We start from the raw sequence: 22,138 nt of genomic DNA, 5'->3' as shown, positions 1-22,138 counted from the left end.
AAGGGCAGAAAGCTCAGGGAGGGAAATGAGGTGATTAGGCAGGAGAACAGGCAGGGAGCTGATTGGCTGTTAACAACTCTGGGAGCATGGAGGACTAACTATGCTAATTCAGAGCAGGTGTGTAGATGGGTAAAGGAGGGAAAGGCAGCACAAGAACACACGAGGGAAAACACTATCCTCTTAATAATAAACCAACAAATCATCAAACCGTCTAAGAACACACACACACACACACACACACACACACACACACACACACACACACACACATATATATATATATATATATATATATATATATATATATATATATATATATATATATATATATATATATAAGATATAAACTTAGATACACAACACTATAAACTGCAACCTCGTTTATCAACAAATAGAAAACCAAAGAACGCAGACAACGAAATCCTCTTAGGCCTCCTGCACACTGGCTGCGTGGCGTGAGCGTGACGTTTCTGTTGCGTGGCGGCTGAGTGGCGTTTTCTATGTCTTTGCACACCAGAAAGGTGTCTGACTCGGCGCTGCTGCTGCTAGCCTTGTCTGTACACATGTATGTTTCCCATAAAAATAAATATATACTTATTTGATTACAGCAAAGATGTATTGACAGCAGTATTGACGGCAAAACGCTACAGAATATTTTGTTCTGTATTGACAGGTACAATATTTGAAAATCAATAATTATTATTTTTTAAATTATATATTTATATATATATATATATATCTATATATATATATATCTTAATATTGATTAATAGAATCACATATACTGTGATAGAAAATGTTATCCATATCACTTATCCCTCTCCTTGCAGTCTTTTCTTTCAGTCTTCATATGGGCCATAATAGGTGACAGAAGATGCTGGGACCATGAGGTCAGGTTAAAGTCATATTGTTATCTGCCTGCCCCAGAACTCACACTGCACCCCCAGCCACGAACAAGCGCACACACATACACACATACACACACTGGCTTGAAAGATGGCGCCTTTGTTTCCTCTCTCCGTCCTGTCTTCCTTGTCTAGACCCAGACCCCTCAGTAACCCTTACACTAAAATACACACACACACACACACACACACACACACACACACACACACACACACACACACACACACACATACATTCCTCCACACTGTGAAAAATAGGCCATCAAACATTAAAAGGATGTCTGAGTTTGGAGAGTCGCTGCTCCGCTGCGATGAGAGACAGAGAGGGACAGAAACATCAAAGTGGGGTAGGAGGTGAAAGTGAGTGAGCAAAGTAATGAGGTACGATTGAGAAAAATGAAGGAGAGATAGAGCAGGGGGACTAAAGGAGGAGGAGTGACAGACAGAGAGAGAGAAAGATAAGTTTGTAGTAGCAGCAGCGCTGACAGCCGGACTCTCGGGGAGCATGGTCGTAAATCACACTTTTGTTTCAAAGGAGAGCATTAGGGCCACCTGTCAACAATTAGTCCTCACATTGATACCTTATTGAGTGTGTGTGCATGTGTGTGTGTATGTGTACATTTGAAGAAGATACACTATGTACAAAACTTTTTTTTTTTTTATGGTGAAATACAAAAAAGGAGCAGGTCAGACTCATATATTCCAGTGAGTTGCAGTGAACTTGCTAGACTCTTTAGAAGAAAATTGAAGGTTTTCATAACTGATATATTACAGTGTAAAATGTAGTCCACAGGAAATTGAAGTCAGGTTTCACACCGCTTTTTGTCAAGGTGTTAATCCATACCATACTGACACTAGCACACTTTCTAAAAAAACCCCACAAAGCCCCTTACTGTGTGAACTACAAGTTAGTCACGTTGTGTTCTTATAGTGTTACAACCTCATTCATATAGTACTGTCTAACACTTTTTAAGTTCAAAGTGTTTGACTTTCCCTTATTTTGTAAAGTGGGGTATGTCTGCGCTTGGGGGCTGTGATCACATCAGACGTGTTTCTGAAAGCACCTGCACCTTTTTATCCACACTGCAAAGAATACAACACACAAGCAGAATAATGTGTCATCTGGAGAAGTGGCTCCCAGACCTTTTTAGACCTCCAACTTCTACACACATTTTTAAAAATCAACCAAAGGGTGACTGCTTTCAGGATTAATGGTAAGCGAGCACCCCCAGTTGTATATTAATAGCTCTTTTAGCCAATGACAGCTCGTTGTACCCTGGCTGCGTAGAGCCAGACGGAGGCCACTGGCCTTTCACAGTGGGAGCGCTTGCTGTACTTAAAGGGTTGTCTCCGGGTGAAAAAAGTAAACAAAAAAAAAGGTGGGGATACTTTCATTTTGTGGGCATCAACCTAACGACAACGAGCATACTCAACAATATAGTGCAGGAAGAAAAGAAACTATTGTTTTACTTAGTTTTGGTTTTTGTTTGACGAACAGATAGTTCTTGGATCATTTTTTATGAATGATTTTCATTCTTTTGATCAGTGGACAGGAATATATACTGAACAAAATTATAAACGCAACACTTTTGTTTTTGTCCTCATTTTTTATGAGCTGAACTCAAAGATCTAAGACTTTTTCTATGTAAACAAAAGGCTTATTTCTCTCAAATCTGTCTAAATCTGTGTTAGTGAGCACTTCTCCTTTGCCGAGAAAATCCATCCACCTCACATGTGTGGCATATCAAGATGCTGATTAGACACAGCATGATTGTTGCACAGGTGTGCCTTAGGCTGGCCACAATAAAAGGCCACTCTAAAATGTGCAGTTTTACTGTATTGGGGAGGTCCGGGGGTGGGGGGGTCCGAAAACCAGTCAGTATCTGGTGTTAGGGTTAGGGTGTTAGGGTTCATCCGTGAGGAGAACACCTCAAAAGTGCCAGATGCCATCGAACGTGAGCATTTGCCCGCTCAAGTCGGTTACGACGACGAGAGAGAGAAACCCTAACCATAACACCAGATACTGACTGGTTTTCGGACCCTCCCCGGATGCCCCCAGTAAAACTGCACGTTTTACCTTTTATTGTGGCCAGCCTAAGGCACACCTGTGCGATAACCATGCTGTCTAATCAGCATCTTGATATGCCACACATGTGAGGTGGATGGATTTTCTCGGCAAAGGAGAAGTGCTCACTAACACAGATTTAGACAGATTTGAGAGAAATAAGCCTTTTGTTTACATAGAAAAAGTCTTAGATCTTTGAGTTCAGCTCATGAGGAGAAAAAAAAAAAAAAAAAAGTGCTGCTCAGCGTTTTATAATTTTGTTCAGTGGTAAATAACCACATTCGGTATTTATGACCAGCTCACAGGAAGGCAATCACCATGTTTTCTCGACTTATTATTCCGGTGAATCTAAAGGAATCCTGCTTTGGTGCTTATGATTTCTGTAAAATGAACTGAACAGTTACATCGCGGAGAATGTAACGACATGTAGCATGTTCATATTGACAAAAGTTTATACGTGGATTTTAATGCACAATGCGAAACCAAACAGTCTATCGTCCAAATTATCGTAACTGGATTGCCGGCGATCCGGTGCGTTTTAAGGCCAAGGGCATCACTGCCATATTTCTTCTTGCAGATGAGGCATTGGATTGTGGGACAGCTAGCCTCTATAGTCAGACAAATAAAAGATTTTTGCGGCTGATACTGATTTTAATATTTGAGAGTTTAAAAAAAAAAAAAAAAAGATTTGCCATTATAAAGCTTGATTGGAAAAGTAGATTGGATATCTTACTCAGAAAAACCAAGAGCAGTTATGTGTAATAATATAATGCAAATTGTGTTGAAAATAAAATGTAATAAGATATGGCTTGCTTGCCCTTTCTGCAGTGAGGGTTATTTCTTTTTTTTAAGATTAAGTTTTGGGCAGTGTAGGCCTTTATTTATATAGGACAGCTGAAGACATGAAAGGGGAGAGAGAGGGGGAATGACATGCAGCAAAGGGCCGCAGGTCGGAATTGAACCCCAGGCCACTGCACTGGATTGAGCCTCTGTACATCGGGCGCTCACTCAACCAGGTGAGCTGTCAGGGCGCCACTGCAGTGCACTTATTTTTAATGTAATGGTCTTAGCAGCAGCGATTATGCACGCTGTAATTTTATTTACTTATACAGTGCATTTCTGAGCTTCTCTGGGTGTTTCTGGGAGAATTACGTCAATGCTAAATTAAACTTGTCAAACAAGCTCTTGCACCAAAACAAGATGATTCTCGCCCTCAGAAGCCAGCATATATTTACATGGTGCAAAAGTGCCAAAAAGTGCATGCATACAGGTCATTATCAGTGTACCAGTGAGATCTCTGTGTGGCAAGGTCATGTAGGCCTCTGTGTCTGTCATTTTAAAGATATTGTCTCCAAAGCATCCTGCCACATTTAAATTTAGAAATCCAACCCCCTCTACCACTACGACTGCCACCAGCGTTGATAAGCCGTTTTCACCGGATGCAAACACACTGAGTCACATTTGCTTTAGTGTCTGCTTTCCGCCTGTTTTTGCGAGTCCGGTGTGAATTTTGGGCAGTGAAGGCGGTTTTCTTAGGCTGGCAGAAAGCAGCAGGGTGAGGCAAGCTGGGGCCGGGCCACCTAGCCACAACAGCTGCTCTGTGATTGTCGCCAGCGTGGACAGCGTTGATTTTTGGGAAGGAACTGTAGAAAAGTACACATCCTTCTCAAAGCTGCCAGCTCAGTTCCACCGGCAAGCCTTAAAATAGAGGCTGCAATTGCCCGTTCTCTTGTCACCGTTAAAATCTGGAATTGCTATTTACGTACCCTGTACAGCACATTTTCTACCTCCCAGCACCACCCCCCCCCCCCCCTTTTTTTTCCCCCCCAAAGCCTATCCTCTGTGTGATCAATGTATTGTCATTTGAGGTGATGACCCACAATGTGACCGTCCCACGCTGTAAAGCGCGGTTCGTCTGTGGCCCAGCGCATACAAGGCATGATTAGTGAGTGCAGTTTCTCTGCACAGGGCAGAGGTTATTGAGGCTATACCAGGCACATGGCAGCCACTGTAGAGTTATTATTCAGATGTTTTTTCAGATCCAACCACAGTGTACTGTATAATACAGCAGAGTGCAGTGCAAACAGGTTTTAATCGCTCCGAAACCAACTTGATCATAATAATCTGAAAACCATAATTGATTTTTTTCATTTGATCTGTGTTCATATTTTTTTGCAAAGGTCTGTACTTTGCCCTCTAGCGCGGTGCTGTAGATGGAGATGATGCTTTTATCTACTGATTAGGGGTCAGCTTTTCTACACTCTCTTTCTACTCACCACTCTTTCTGTTCTTTCCAGAATGAAATATGTGAAATGTCTCCCGCTTTCCCCTTTTCTGGGACATTCCCATGACAGTTATGACTTGGTGTGCATTTTTTAACAGGCTTGGGTGCCTTTCGTGTGTATAGACAGCTCTGGTCGTACACTTCCCCACCATTAAACATCAACACGAGGCTATTAGTCAGTGCAACAGATTTGTTTCCTCACCGAGCAAAAGCCATGGTGGTCCGATCGCTGGGCCATCTGGGCCCTGGCACTGGTTCAGAGAGAAGGGGGGGGGGGAGGCAAAAAATAAGGTGTGACGGGAAACTGTTAATTCACTTGTTGATAAAGGGACACTTCCTTGCTGCTATTAGAGGCTGACGGCTTGCTTATTTGGGTTTGGACTTTTGTTTTATTTCGCCTCCCTCCTCCCCCAGCTCTCCCCTTCGTCAGTCATCGTCCTGTGGTGAAAAACACCAACTCTGCTGAGATCAATGCCGAGGAAGCATTACCTCATAACTGCTGGTGTTTGACACGTATGCACACGACCTTACTGTGACCCTGTTTTTGACAGTATAGGTACTGTAAGTTAAATAGTTACAGAGTACAGTTGAATATGTCGAAATCTCTGTTTCACACAGATAGCAGATGGATTTACCAGAGCGAGATCGCATGTTCATTTCAAAAACGTGTAAACAGTATGAAACCATGAGATAGATGACTTGTCCAGATTTTAGTCATCATGATGAGCTGTCTGCCTTGGATCAGTATCCAGCCTGAGACTGAGCTAACCAGTTTTTCGTAAAGCCACCACATGCCCACATGTTCATCGTATTTTTTTTTTTTAAATACATTTTCCTTTGCTCTTTCATTTCAAGTTTTCTTCCTCCCTTTCTTACTTCTACATCCCATTGTAGTTGCTATGACATCTCTACTCTCTCGCTTCACCTAGGTAGCCACAACAAGTTCAGCACTCAGCAGTGACCATGCCTGAAACTGACACAACCCCCAACCCGAAGTTGGAGTGGGCAATAGGGAAAAAAAGTCAAGCAACCAAATTGAGGAAGATTGTGTGATGATAAATGAAGGTTGCTAACAGCTACTAAATGGACCTTGTGGTGAGAATGTTTTTGTCAACAGTTGAGATAGGGTTTATGGATAGAATAACCATATTTGAGTCTGTTTTTGGCTGATCCAGAAAAAGCAGTAATATTACATTGATGGAAAGATTAAACTTCAAATTACAATGTTACCTTAAAACATTCCCTCTCTGATGTGTAGCATTGCCTATAACGGCCAAATACAATCAGATATACAGTGTTGTTGCAAATGTATTTATTTTTTTTTAATAGAAGTTCTGTTTGCAGTCACACAGTTGGTACAGTTGTTATGTTTTAGTTTTCTATAAAGTACAGGCAATACAACAGGACACAGTAACATTTTAATTGATGTTAACAACCAGATATCTTAAAGGAACAGCTACCATATGGCATAGAAATAATCTCTGATGGTTGAACGTTGTCTCATAACATATATCATATTGACCAACCCGACCCAGAAATGTCCCAAAGTCATTAAAGGTTTAAGCCAAATTGGGGAATACTGTATATATTTAGTTTCCAATTGTAGCTAAATCTCCACATCTATAAAAAGAAAAAAGAAAAAAAATGTTTTTCTAGTGTTAAGGTTATATCTCTTGTTTATATTAAAGATTAGCATTTTTATTCAACTTCAGAATATTGAAGTGACATTTTAGAATCAAAATACAAACATTTTCAGGTTGTCCTAGGCAAAACAAAGCAGGTATTTTGTCAAGTTTTGTGTTGTATATAGCTCAGTATAGTCCAGGAGAGATCATGTAGAATAGATGTAGAAGGATCAGAGCTTACACGGGGAGCGACATTATCAATGCCTCCCTCTCTTTGACCCCGTCCTCCGTCTTACATGCATCTGTACACACACAAAAACAGATATGCTGACATTTACCCTAACATGTAGTTGAGACATTTTTTTTTTTAAAAAACAGCATGGCTTCCTTTTCTTTATTCATAGCCATTTCTTCTGTGTCATTGTGCTTCTTTGTCGCTGTGGGAAGCTACAAATAAACAGGAACAGAGGGGAAAATCGGTGAATATCAGTGGTCAATAAAAGTGTCTCTTACTATGCTAAAATGAGATTTTATTATCATTTATTCTTTCAAAACAAAAGGGTTTTATCCATACTGAGGTTAAAAATCATTGTTATGGAAATCATTAATACCGAAGTTCATGGAAGTCTTTTACTATAATAAATCATGGAATTCTACATTAACTTGGTGGCAGCCCTGTGTTTTAGTACCAGAGTTATCCTCTGTGTGGCACTGTGTGGTCAGGATTCCCAGCAGTTTGGAGAGGGAGGAGCAGAGCAGCTAGGCCGTACAAACAGAGAGGAAAAGACTCGAAAAGATTGAGTTGTGCTGCAAGGGTTTTGCTCTGATACAAATCTTACAACAGAGAAAGAGCGGGGCAATTTCTCTGGCTTTTTTAATGAATGGTCACTTCCTCCAGCTAAAACAACTTGCAGCCCTCCTTTGGAGTTACTTTTAAAGAGGCAGCCTGAACACTTTTCTGTTAATTGTAGTGACCTCTTAGCTGTGTATCTTTGTCTTTTTGGCATTTTCTTTCCTCTTTTTTGTATTTATCTTTAGAATATTTTGGAGGAAGTGAAGACCTTTTTTCTTTACATGTTAGATTTAACATTTTTTAAACTGCTATGAAAATGAAAACAAGCCCGAGTATGTTCTCATAATTAATATCTTTCATTGGGCACACAGAGTCCAGCGTCACATTCAAATCCTACTGAATATATCTTATTAATCTAACCTTAACATTGTTCGTCAGCAGGAAATAGGAAATGACAAATAGCTTTCTAAAAGGAGCAGATGTTCTTTTAAAAGCATTTTTCCTGGTCATATAGTCAAGAGGATTAGGCTTCGTACATTACTCAGTGCATTTGATTTAACAGTTGTGTGTCATGAAAGGTAAGCTAGTGTTAGCGGCTTGTATTTGTTGCAGGCTCCATCGGCAGGCTTCTCCCTGTGGTCGGCAGAGCAGCCAAGAGCCCAGCTCGGCTTGAGTCAATAAACGGAGAGCTCAGCGCAAAACCACACTGCAATCGAACAAGCTGTTTACTCTGAAAATTAGCCTTCCCCTGTACTTTTAGGGCTTTTAAAGCGACCAAAAATACACAGAGCGAGGAATATGTATCTTGGCCGGCGTTTGGGCTCCGCCAGAGACCTCTGTCCTTTTTATACGAACCCTAATAACTCAATCTCCACAACCACTAAACCCTCTTATCACTGGGTGCCCGCCACTGCACTCATCATTATTTGATTTGCAAAATTGGAAGGTAGAGATAAAGAAATAAAGCTGGCTTGCCATTACACACAGAAGGCACTTGTGGCTTCCAGCTTATTGCCTACCATGTGAGAAAGTGCATACTCTGAAAAGCCAAAGCCGTCCATTGTCACTGAATCAATAGGTTTTACATCCCACCTTTGTTCCGCTGCAGTGTGTGGATCATTTGTTTTTGTGTTTCTCTCATTTCAGTTTAGTTTTTTACGCTCCTTAAACCCAGTAGAAGTGTTTGTCTTACACCAGTGTTAGGGCTTAACAGGTCAGTTGGAAAGTTTGTTACTCATTTGTTACAGTATGTACTAAATATATTCAAAATATCCCAGTTTTTATACTGTACACCTACTGCTCTATTGTAGGTGTACAGTATATAATGTATAACACCAATACTTAAAACCTAAATATAGGTATGTCATTCCTCAGAATTAAAAAAAAAGTCCTGTTTCCATTGCAAGGTAGTGGGGTGTTAACAACTCTCATGACCTGAGTCAGAAAGTCAGGATAATCTGAACTAAAACTGAAATCTTTTTTTATTTTTATTAATTCAAGGATAAATGTGATATTGTTTTAGTAAATGCAGGCAACAATATGCACTATGCACTGGTAATATTTAAGTATGACATGAAGTAACCTTATAGATATTATATACCTTATATTACACTTTTTAAAAATGAAAACCTCTACAATCCTGGAAAGAAGCCTCGTCTTTCTTTATTCTTAACTCCTGTTTACTCGCATCATGTCTTAAGTGTTTTTGACACGTCATTCATTTAGACTCGGATGCTGTCAAAACTCTGCTGGCTAAATTTCGATCAAATCAGCCCTGCGGTTTATACCCGCGATTCAAACAGAGCTTCCGTCACAGCCGAACGTAACTGCAACGTCAATCGATCAGCATTAGATCAGGCTCATTTTTAAATGGCCAAATCAAATCAGATCAATACGTGCGACCATTGTGTGTGTGTGTGTGTGTGTGTGTGTGTGTGTGTGTGTGTGTGTGTGTGTGTGTTGTTAGATGGTGCAGAGCATGAGAGGGCTGGGATGTTTGATTATTAATGCAGATGAAAGAAGACAGGGCTGCTGTGATAAAACAATTAACAAAATACCAACCTCATTAAAGAAAAGATTGAACTGAAATCTGCATTACCTGCAGCAAAATCACCATTTGTCACCGTGCTCATGAAGGCAATGTTTAACGTTTCAGTTTGACGTTCTGATTTTGATCCAGTTGCTCACAGAGACAGCGGAGGATGGCTGTGACAGCAGCACAGACATCCCATTATCTCCTCTCTGCCTCTCTTATTGTTTCCTCTCCTGAGGACCACGGGGTTATGAAAGGAGAAACATTTAGACCCAGACTGAGTGACGGATGCAGCCAAAAAAAAGAAGGGGGGGGGGGGCTTCTTCTCATTTAGCTTTAGTCACACTCTGTGTTTGTTATCACATATAATGACAAAGGTCATGTTCAATTGATGGTAAACAAAGTTGGAATTACCACAATTTGTAAAAAAAATAAATAAATATTTTGTACTTTTTTTCTTCACTCGTCTACTTGATGATAGTCGCTTTTCCCCTTGAGGACATTTTATCACTTCATGTCCTGCCAAATCTAACTAGAATATATGAATTACACAAATCTGTCTGAGTTAGATTAGATACGATTCATCTTGATCTTTTTTTGCACACAGTACAGGTACTGAGACAACAAGTTTAGCATCTAATCAGAAGTGCAAAAGGCAAATGCAGTGCAGAGTGTTATACAGAATAAAAAGTCATGAATAATAATATAGAATGTAAAAAAAAATGGTAAGGGGAAGGTATGAATATGCTCGATATATGCAGTATTAGCAGTGTGTAATGAATACGCTTATATATATATATATACACACACAGTATGAACAGTTTAAATGTGCAGGCAGTGCAGGTATAAGTAAAAAAAATAAAGATATAGTGCATATAAGTACAATAAATGCTAATAGTAAGAAATGATAGTGTCCTGTGGTGTGATTTTAGTAGGATGTTCCTCTTGCAGTACATTCATATGTAAAATCACACTTTTGGTCAATAATGGTCCAATTCTATATCATACATTTTCTGAATATAGGTGTTCAAACATTTTTGTCATCACCTCCATTAGAAAAACTAAATTGATTAAAACACTAAATCTTATTTTGAACCTCACATTTTGCATACTGCTTGTGTTTAGGTCACACACTTAAGTAACATGAGTGTGTAAAAATAACTGAACCCAATGTAAGGCATTTTAAGAACTTCTTGGCATGTTGTGCTCTCTCTAAATTGCTTTGTAAGTGTGTATGTGCGTCCGCGTTTTTGTGTGCAGTACAACAGCTGCTGCGTTTTCCTCTTCATTACAACACAAACTGCTCTGAGCGCGACACTCGTTATACAGTATGTTACACACTTAAAAACCTCTTCCCTTTTTTTTTTTTTTAAGCTCTCAAATTTTATGATGAAATCAGAAAAATCATGTCCTGGGATTTTCTTTTCGGTCTGTTTTTTTAAGCTCCCTGACATGAGAAACGCAATGAAAATACAAAACGTTCAAAAAATGTTCCCAAATAGGGCTGTTAATAAAACCTCCCCGTTAGCTTGTGGTTTGGGAGCGGGGGACCGGGCAGGAAGCCATTTTCACACAGGCTGGCCTGACCTCGACTCTTAGCTTTGACTGAAAATAGCAGACAAGCAAGATCACCGTACAAAGAGAAAAGAGAGGGAGGGAAGGGGAAAACTGAGGAGATAGATCTCTCCGCTGAACGTTACCTGAGAGAGAGAGAGAGAAAGAAAAAAGGAAGGAGGAGGAGAAAAAAAACTTGATGGCTTTTCCACCAGTCTTCCGATTCCTTTGCAAAACAGTAAATCTTGTGAAGTTTATTTTCTTTGCAGCATCTGTGTTTTATAAGGGCTCTTTTAATTTGTTTTTACTCTGTCCAGTGGGGTTCCCTGCTCCTTCTTCTTTTTTCTCCCCCCCCCTTTGTGTTCGACCCTTTTTAGCCCTCCCTGCGTTCATCTCTGTCTCTTCTCCTCTGTTCTTTTTTTTTTTTTTCTCTCCCTCTCTTTCCTCCCCCTGTGGAAGTGAGTGTTTTAATAATGATACTTTGGGGAACTGGGATGGTAGAACTGCTTTCTCCTGCTGCACAGAAAGACTACAGCTCCCCTCCCTCCCACCCTCCCCTCCTCTTCATTCTTCTCCCTCTCCCCTGCTCTAATCCCTCCCTCCTTCAACATGTCTGAAACTATCAAGGAATGAATGGTGGAAAGACTGATACAGGTTTGCCGATATTGGTCAGTTATCAAAGAACCATTTTAAAAAGAACCATTTAAAAATAAAAATAAAAATTAGTTATATCAATATATATCAAGTTTGTTAGATAATTAAAAATGTTTTAATGGAGAAGGGATGGGATTAAATAAGTGTATACTTCTTCCCACTCCTTTTCGGACATGTAAAAAAAAAAGTATTGTTGTTATGAGGTATCTATGTTATCTATATTATTATTACTTTCTGAATGACCAGATTTTCTTCCTGTTTTTACATGTTCGACATCAATTTCAAAGAAAGGTTTCAAAGGAGAAGTGTGTAGGATTTAGGTTAAAAAAAAAAAAAGTTAATAAGCTATATTTTTTGAAACCTTATATCATCATGTTACTCTTTTTTTTTCTTCTTTTTTTTTAATTCAACTAAATATTTAACACAAATAATAGACTTGATCTAAAAAAAGAAAAAAAGAAAAGTAGATTCTAAGATTCCCTAATTTAAATCGTGAGTTATCTGCTCAAATAAAACAACCACTTTTTTTTAGACATTTCTGGCTTCATATGTCTTTTAAAGTAACTAGCTTTTTGGCATTCAAACATAGATGTTCAATGCGTAATTGGTTCTGAAATTAGAACCAGTGCGGCTAGACCTGCGATGCTTGCAGTGGCAGTTCTGCTGGAGAGGTTGAAGAGTAATGATATTAAAGAAAGAATTGTGTTCTCAGTTCTTCCACAGGGTGTATCAATAATGAAAGCGTTTTGGTTTTGGTTTGTAGCCTGAGTAGTCTTGACCAGTTACGTTTGAGCGGGCTTTGGTTGCATGCAGGTAAACAGTTTGTGTGGAGAGCAAAAGGGGCGGAAGGCATTGGCCAAAATGCAATCTCGGAACCCATCAGCTATCGCCTGACGACGATTTAGCTTTTTATTAGCTTCTTTTAAATGTATCTGCATATGCACGTCTCACTAGTTTAATTACATCCTTTAGATCCCAAATACATTTTCCTCATCATGTCATCATTTGTCAGAGTATATCATTCTACTGTCTATTTTATTCTGACAGTGGCACACATAAACAAACCAAATAATCTGACCAATCATCCAGTGCTTACTTTTGATACTACGGACATATTTAATATATACAATATAATTGAAGAATTATTTATAGGAATTTGCCTTCTGGAGAAGGAAGGCTCCTCACTCTTGCAAGTATGAAAAAATAACGGCAAGCTTTCAGTCACCAGACCATCATCAGGTTATAGGTCCTTGGACCTACAAAGATCTCAACATTAATATGTTACCATAATGGTGTATTTATGGCCTGAAAAATCATTCCACTGTGAGAACATTTTGCTCAACACCCTCACAGCTAGCACACACTGTGTGATTAAGTCCAAATGTATTCTGTAATGAAACCTGCCTCTCCCAGCCTTACACATCCATTAATCGTTAACAGGAATTATAATTTAATTTATACTTTTTCTAGATCCCCAGTGGGGAAATTACAATGTACACTCTGTTAGAAATCACTACACACAGGCCTGACATACACACACATGCTCAGGACCTATTCATGCACAAATGGAGATGTCAGAGTGAGTGGGCTGCCAGTGCTGGACCAGCGCCCTGAGCGGTTGAGAGGGGGGGGGTGTTGGGGTGTTGGGTAAGGTGCCTTACTCAAGAGCACCTTGGCAGTGCCCAGGAGGTGAACTGGCATCTCTCCAGCTACCAATCCACACTCCGTACTTTGGTCCGTACAGGGACCAGCGACCCTCCGGTTCCCAACCCAACGCCCTGCGGACTGAGCTACTGCCACCCCAAATGTAGTGACTGGCTATAATTCATGATCTAAATGCTGTTGGAAAGATTTTACACGTACACACTGATCAGCAGCTAGAACATTTTTACTACACACCACAACTGTTGGCATCTAGATTCAGAAAGAGGTTTTATCTTTTTGGCCATGAAAATAGGAAGTAAGCCAAATTTACCAGCTTTAGTAATACATATATTCCCTTGGACATAATAGGTTTTTTGTCTTCCGTACTCTGCTTCCTTCTCTTTCTCTCCCTCTGCATCTCACAGCTGCAATATCATCCTCAGGTCAGAGGTCTCTCCTAATTCCCAGAGCATCACTCAACATGTCACCTGTCTAACCTGCTGCCTCTGAACCCGGTTCCTCTCCATTCCTGCTAGAGTTTTCTTTTCCTTTGACTGAAATCTCCTCTCTGGCAGAACAATTCAAATAAGACACAGTGTTTGTGTGGACATACATAGTCTTCAGAGCTTGTCCTTTTCGCACGTTGGCTCCTCATTGGAAGCGCCCTGCTTGTATTGGATGCAAATTGGGTATTAAAAGAGGGAAGAGAAACATGAGATAGCGTGACACGGAGCAGCTGAGGAGAGAGAAAGAGCGCGAAGGCTAGAGAGAGAGAGAGGCTCATTGCGAGAAGAGAATGCAAATGCTGTTGAGACAGGGAGGGATAGCTGGACGGATGGATGGATGGAGAGCTGGATGGATGGTTGGATTAAGGGAGAAAGGGAGACGAGGGTCAGGTGACAGTGTGACTTTTTGGCAGGGTCAGAGTTTTTCTCTGGACGACGGCGACAGAGCTGGATTTGCATTGATGGATCTTCTTTCCATGGGCATGTCATGTATCAGTGCTTGGGCACATCACGCCCCGGTCATTAATCAAATTATGGCCTCTGTCGAGAGCTGTCTGTCTGCCAGACACTTCTCGTCTGTCTACCTCTCTCTCCCTTTCTCTTTGTAGCAGCCTAGTAGGCTTTCTCTCTTTCTTTTTTTCTGCAAAGACTTTGTCTTTCAGTTTTGACGTATTATAATTAATACCCAGATACCTCAGCAATAGTTGAGAACATGCAACAAGCCTGTACAGTTACATTTCAACAGGTAATTTCAAAGTTGTTTTCAAAGTTGAAACGAAGGCTGCAGCGTTAGTGGCAGTTCTACGAGCAATAGTTTCTGCAGTACTGTAGTGATAGTTACAGGTAGTAATGATGGTACAGTGAAAATAACGGCTGGTGATAAATATGTCAAAAGGTCTTTGATATTCAGACTAGATTTTGTGCTCTATGGTTTTTAGTGTCTCTTTTGCTCCGACCTGAACGTGATCAGTAAAATCTCTAAAAATAAATGTCAAATACTTGAATTTTAAATCAATTCTAAGAGTAAAAATGAATAAAAGAAGTGCGTACATATGGTTTTGTTGTAGAAATTTCAATCTTTGTTAACTGACCTGATTTGCGCTCCCACTGTTAGCCATAGGTGGATGTGGACACGCCCTTAATCAGTTGTTTGCATATGTCTGCTCTACCACTCTCTCTATGACAATAACAGCCAAGAAGTGCAATTTCACAGAATTGCATTGGCAAAACTCTTTTAACAGTGCCAGAGGGGCGCCTGGGTAACTCATCTGGTAGAGCGTGCGCCCCATGTACAGAGGCTTTGTCCTCGTACGCAGCGGCCGCAGATTCATTTCTTAGCTAATGGTATTATTTGTAAGTCCGCACTAATCATAGAACAGGAAGTGACAATAATTGTAACATTATACTGTCTTCATCAGCAGCAGTATCTCAGTCAATGTCGTCATTTGAAATGTAATAAATAATGATTTAGATTATAGCACTCATAGCCATTTTGTCTACATTAGAGGATAAAATAACCTAAACAAGGGAACAGTGAAACATGGGAAAACACTTAAAACAAAATGAAAAAAAAAAACCCCAAAAACAACAGTATCATCCCTACACCACATTTCAATGGGTATTCCTATTTCTAATTCATCAATTTAAGATCTGTTTTTACAAACGCACAAAAAAACACGTTTCTGTACAGGTATATGTTAGGTTATATAGGTTATGTTTAACAGTGTGTTTTTTTTTGCAGTCCAACTGTTCAGTTCTAGAAAAAACGCTAACAAGCATAAAGAAAAGAAAAATCCTTTTTACACTTATTTTAGTATGTAGACTTTATGACAGTTGATAAAAGTCAAACCTTTGCGCGATAGAAGCAAAACCTTCACTTGATTAATGTCCCCTCCATGCTTTTACTCATTACCATTATGGCTTTTCAGGCTGCTTCCTGTACAGATTTTTCTGCTCCTTGTTTGCCCCCTCCCCTCAACACAAAAGGTGGCTGCCCAGGCTCTGGGGGTGTAGCACTTTTGAAATGTGAAGGGCTTTCAGGAGCTGCCCTGGTACAGACCTCTGTTAGTCTTACCAAGAGAGGAGCAGAAGGAAATGAAGGACGGGGTTTGTGTAATGGTCTCCTCTCCTCCCCCCTACCCCCCTTCCGAAGGTCAGGCAGCATTGTTGGCCAGCGGAGGTCTAAAAGAAGCCCTTTAGAGGAACACAAAGCGGAGGTTTGGCAGGACTAATGAAACTCAGAGCTACATGTTAATGATCTAAAAGACTGGACCAAAACACTAAGCAGTCCCTTTCCGCTCTCATTCAGCCTCCTCTTGATCGCTCCTTCCAAATAATGACAAGGTACTCTCCTCCTCTACCTTTATTATAACCTTTGATGTCTGCCTTGTTTTCTTTGTCTCCGCGGCCCCCTCTCCCTCCTTTTCATTCTTTTATGTTACGCGGCTGTCATTCATCTATTAAGGCAACAAATGGAACAACGACATTCAGAGAGCGTACTGTGGTGCACCCACAGATTTGCTCTTTATTTCTTTTGAAAGCACTTGAACTTGGAATTTTCCTTGGGCTGCCCACTGAATCAGCAGGATACACTTTTGTTGTAGTAGCTATTGTCACAGGATTACAGGAACATATTTGTTTTATAATCCACATTTATTATCCCCTATAGTGAAATGTTTCTTTTCCCATTGTAGGGTCACCTTACCAAAACTACAAAACAAACCCATATTGTCATACTTAGCCCTAGTGGTATGCCGCCATGCAGGTAGTTACGGTTTTATTTGTCCAGGTATAGAAATGAAATCCTCTGAGATTTGTGCCTCCATCCCAGTACAGTTGAGTTAAATGGAACCGTGGTTGTGATTTTCACAGCATTTAAAAATGAAGTATAAAAGTTTAACAGCAACAGCAGTCTTCTAACAAACGGTGTCCACAAAACCAGTTTTTTTAGGGATTGTTTCATCAGTAGAAACTAGTTCCAGTAAAACCAAATTGATAATTAAGGGTAATTGTTGTCAAAATGTAGCAAAAAGCAAGACATTAGTATTAGTATTATTTGTCATAAAACATCTGTCTGCTGACCAGGAGGTTGTCCTGATTCAAGGGCTTCAGAAAAATTGAAATTGAAAATCTAATTGGCGCATGTACAATATGTCAACGCTGTCTTCCCTCGTCTTAATGTTCACTAGAAAATGTGATTGGGCTTTGTTGTTTAAAAAAAGTGCTATATGTAAACAACATGCACACGATTGCATGGCCAACAACAGAGATGATCTCTGCCTGCTTTGCAAACAAATAGTGTTGAAATGTATTATCCAGTAAGATAGAAGCTAACTGTATGTGTTAAATAAAGTGAAATAGTACTAAAGTAAGTAAACTAGCAGCCTCTCTCCTGATGTAGCTGGTTAAGGTCATGAAGCCTTTAAGAAGCCCTTTTGATATGGGATATGTGAGATGAGTTTCTTTGGTGTGTGTGTGTGTGTGTGTGTGTGTGTGTGTGTGTGTGTGTGTGTGTGTGTGTGCGTGCGTGCGCGTGCGTGCGTGGGGCCTGTTGATTGGCCTTGATTAACAGACTGCCAGGCACGAGAAGTAGAGCTAGAGCATTGTAATGTGGCATCTTGAGCTGGTTATTTCCAATCATTCCACGGGAGGCCTTAAACCAGGGTTTGTGTGTGTGTGTGTGTGTGTGTGTGTGTGTGTGTGTATGTGTGTGAGATAGAGAGAGAGAGAAAAACATAATGATGAATATAGGAACACAGTATTCACACAAGGTGTTTCAGTTTTGTAAACTTTCGGCCTTCTGGTCGGCTGCTGAATGCATAATCTACAATTTGAAGTGAGTGACGAGAAAATGAACGAGTGAATTTTTAATTGAATTCAAACTTGAGCAATGTTGACAATTAGCATATGTAAAGCACTGAGCACTGAAAATGAATTATGTATACAAAGTTGTACCAGCATTCACAATGTAATTCTCGGTATACTGCAGCTATTACATGGGAAGGCTCTTGATTAACATATTTGTCCTGTTATGTTCCACTCCAAATCTATGAAAAGGAGAGTTCTCTGACCTTGCTATTCAGGGAACATCCAGTACTGAAAACACTTTTAATAACCCTGTATTTCTATTTTGTTTCCAGCCAAGCTGAGCAGCCAGGATTCATACAACAACTTCACCAATAACAACATGGGGAACCCGCGACTGTCCCCGCTGCCCAGCCTCACTGTGGTGCTGCCTCTGGCTCAGATCAAACAGCCCATGACCCTGGGCACCATCACCAAACGCACAGGGTAGGTAGCACGCACACGCACGCGCACGCACACGTACACGTACACACACGCACACACACGCGCACACACACACACACACACACACACACACACACACACACACACACAACATGGAGAGGGAACAAGTCTATTATGAAAATGAATCTATCATGCATATTTATCTAGTATTAGTGAAAAAATATTAAATATAATGAACACATACTATATATCTTATAAATATAAAAAATAAATATAAAATGTTCATCTTTTCTATGTACAACTGTGTTATATTGTCAATCATTCATTATTTGTTTATACACCAGTTACAGATACTTCACAGCAGGAGTTGTTGACAAATATTTTATTAATAATAAATTAATAAATGCCCTTATCTCTGCCTAAAGCTGCGCTATATTGGGTTATGCTGGGTAATAACCTATTTTGCTTACAGATGCTAAATAGGGGGTTAAATAAAGTGTTTCCTTATTTATGTTGCATGGAAATACATTAGAAAAGAATATGCACTACAAATCAAAGTAAAAAAAAAAAAAAAAAAAGTTTTAAGAATTGACGTTATTCTCTGAATCTGGGATTCCTCAGACCAGCTGCCTTTGGCTTTAACATTTTACCTCCCACTTTTTTCCATCTGTAGGATGTGAGCTCTATCTAGAACTTTCACTGTCAGTGGTACTATGGAAGGTTACATGAATGTGTAACTTGTATGTATGTATTGATTCATTAGACTCATCTTTTAGTCACTGTGGTTGTTTTCAAGAAGAACTCTCTTTTGTAAAAAAATAAAATAAAAATAATAATCCAGTATACAACTGAAACTCTTAACATGTAATGTCTCCAGAGGGGGTGAGTGTAAAAATGTTATTGGCAACCTCACAAACTACAAAATGTACAGTTTGGCGACTGTTGAGACACACATTTAAATCACACTGCATTACATCCTTAACTTCAGTCTGTGATTTGCTGTCTTTTCCCATTAATCACATTGTAAAAACACTGTATTGTGTCAACAGTGGCCTTGTGTAGGCCAAAGCTTTTCCTCTCACATCCAGCTGATGCTCATGGACGACTTTTGTCTCAGGCCGCCACTTTTTTGCATAGGGTAATGAAGCAGAACACACATGCGAGTCTGGTCTGTGGGCTGTTTGGAAAGCAGATAAAACACATTGTGCAAATCAAGAACAGAAATAAAACCTCGCCAATCATTTTAAAATTATATTCAAGTCATATTAAATGCAGTGTAACCCTGCTAGCTTCGAGTATTGAAAGTTCAGTTTGAAAAGCAAGACAGCTCTGCCCTCATGCACCTCTGTCCTCGTTTTTTTTTTCTTTCTTTTTCATCTGGATCTTTGCCATGCATTGCAATTATGTAGTTTTAAGACCATCAGCAACTACAGGCCTTTGCTAAGTGCATTTACATACAGTACAGGTGGCTTCACAAATATGGGCAGATTTTAATATTTTCATTTAAATGTAATTTTCATGCCCTGTTTGAATGGGAAATGCTATAATGATTCAAACAGACGGTGAGGGATTTATTCCCCGTGATATTTGATAAGTGAGCTTTGAGGATGAAAATAGAGACCTGATCCTGCGGTCATTGGGAAAAACATCAGGCCATTTTCCAAATCATTAAGATGACTTGCAAAGTTCATTTGCTTTGTGAAATATATTATTGCTTATGGGCTACCACAGAGTCGTGCTTTGGTTTTTGTGTTATGTCCTGGTACTGGTGGTTTGCATTCGGTTTAGCAGTTGTTTAGCGGTAATGTTTAAAGTCATTCGATGTGAGATTCTCAAAATAGGTCTGATGTCAATGGTTTAATTTAAGGCCTTGAAGTTAAATATGTCCTTATTCACCTTCAGTGAGAGAGCCTTAGGTTGCTTGTGTTCACCTATAGTTTTCAGTAAAGTTTTCTTAACCCTTTAAAAAAGAATCTGTGATAGATAGATAGATAGATCGATATAATCATCCATTGCAACTTTATAATAGCCATCCAAATGATGTTTATTGATTTTTCTTTTCTTTTTTTTTTATCTGGTAATCTGAATGCTTTTGTTTTATTTGTATTATGTCTATTTTGGAGTTTTGCATTTTTTGCTGTAGCGTTTTTTTTAATTGTCTCCATCCTATACTAGGCTCTCACTCTCGCTTTTATTTTTGTTGACTTATTGATGCTTTTTCTTATGCATCAATTTTAATGGCTAATCACTCATTGCTACAATGATTGTATTATTTTTCTTTCTTTGGCAGTAAGCTGTCGCTGCTGTTTCGTTTTATTATTTTGCCTCCATCTTTGGTGGTAAGCAGTAATTAGTACCTTCCATTTATGTATTTATTCTTTTTTGTTTTACTGCTGCCAAGTGCTTTTTCCTTGTCAAGCATGCAGTTTAGTAATCGCTGTGAAATATGGGGCATTTTATTGTTTTAAACCTTTCGATTCTAGTGGCAAAATTAGACCCGTGTTTTGATACCAAAGCAATGTATTTTATAATACATGAATCTGAGAAACAAATAATGAAGAAAACTTTTTGCCTAAATAAAATGTTTTCTGTAATTGGCAGAATTTCCAGGAACTATGTGATCAAACAATAAGAAGCTGACTAGACGTTTGGTGGAATTTGTTCGTTAGAGATATAGGTGACACCCTTTTTGTTTTTGTGTTTAGTGATGTTGGGTGCTGATCATGAAATATCCGGCTGTGTTCTTGTAGATTCAGAACAAAACAGAAATAGAATGGATATCAGTAGCTGTATGCCAGAGGAATCTTTCCTTGAAAAGACCTACAGGGCGCTGTTAGACTGTCATTTGCTGTTCAGAACAGTGAATGTAAAAGCTTCCGTGATCTTACTATAGGTTGAATCATTTTAAACGACGGTGTATGCATGTGGGACTGGGTCAAAAATAAATTGCAGTCTGTGTGTTCATGGTAATGAAGTAGCATGTTACCCAGTGCAACGGTTTGGCTCATTAGGAATAAGATATATCAACACGCACAATGCTTGTTAGTAAGGTATGTTCATATTATGTTTGGATGTTTTCATGGGATTTCTTGACAATATGAACAATAAAATATATAGCCAGCTTCATCATTAACCTTTAAACCATCTATTTGTGTAAGAGGTCTACAAATATTCCACATTTTTCACCCATTATACTTGGTCAAACACCTCACATAGCTATGCTGGCTCTGTAGGACATTATCAGGCCTGGTAGGCTGCCTCAGTACTTCTTCATCCATCCATCCAGGCCAGAGGAGGCATCAGTATTAATGCATCAGGACATGCAGCTGTGCGGCCTGCTCCTGCATGCGCACGGCTGCACCAGTACACCAAAAACACATGCACACACATACACACACACACACACACACACACACACACACACACACACACACACACACACACACACACACACACACACACACACACACTGAGTAAAGCAACAGGTTTGGCCCCTAGAGTGGGGGGTGATATCATATGCTTTCACGCTATACTTGCACAGGAGTGCCCAGGCACCATCTGTCTGTCTGTGCAGCCTCTCTCTTTTGTGTGTGTGTGTGTGTGTGTGTGTGTGTGTGTGTGTGTGTGTTTGTGTAGCATCCAGCAGCTGTATTTACACCTGTATGGGTAGATTCCTGTTGGCAGGGCGGCAGAGGAACACACCAGCTGCTTAACCTACATTCCCTACCAGGCTTTGTGTGCACTGTGCTGTGACACACACACACACACACACACACACACACACACACACACACACACACACACACACACACACACACACACACACAC

General features: G+C 39.8%; 1 protein-coding gene across 3 annotated transcripts in view; it reads left to right on the top strand.

Annotated features, from left to right (window-relative positions):
* Nucleotides 1-22,138, top strand: part of bcas3 (BCAS3 microtubule associated cell migration factor) — a 326,574-nt gene that overhangs the window by 68,154 nt on the left and 236,282 nt on the right. For all 3 annotated transcript variants that reach the window (XM_078246922.1, XM_078246921.1, XM_078246923.1), the window contains exon 16: nucleotides 18,202-18,352. In XM_078246922.1, coding sequence (XP_078103048.1) covers nucleotides 18,202-18,352 — 151 coding nt within the window. The remainder of the gene's footprint in view (nucleotides 1-18,201; nucleotides 18,353-22,138) is intronic.

This window comes from Sander vitreus, chromosome 3 (assembly GCF_031162955.1).
Source record: "Sander vitreus isolate 19-12246 chromosome 3, sanVit1, whole genome shotgun sequence".
Taxonomy (NCBI): domain Eukaryota; kingdom Metazoa; phylum Chordata; class Actinopteri; order Perciformes; family Percidae; genus Sander; species Sander vitreus.
The sequence above is the reverse complement of the archived record's forward strand: the minus strand, read 5'-3'. Positions and strand labels throughout refer to the sequence as shown.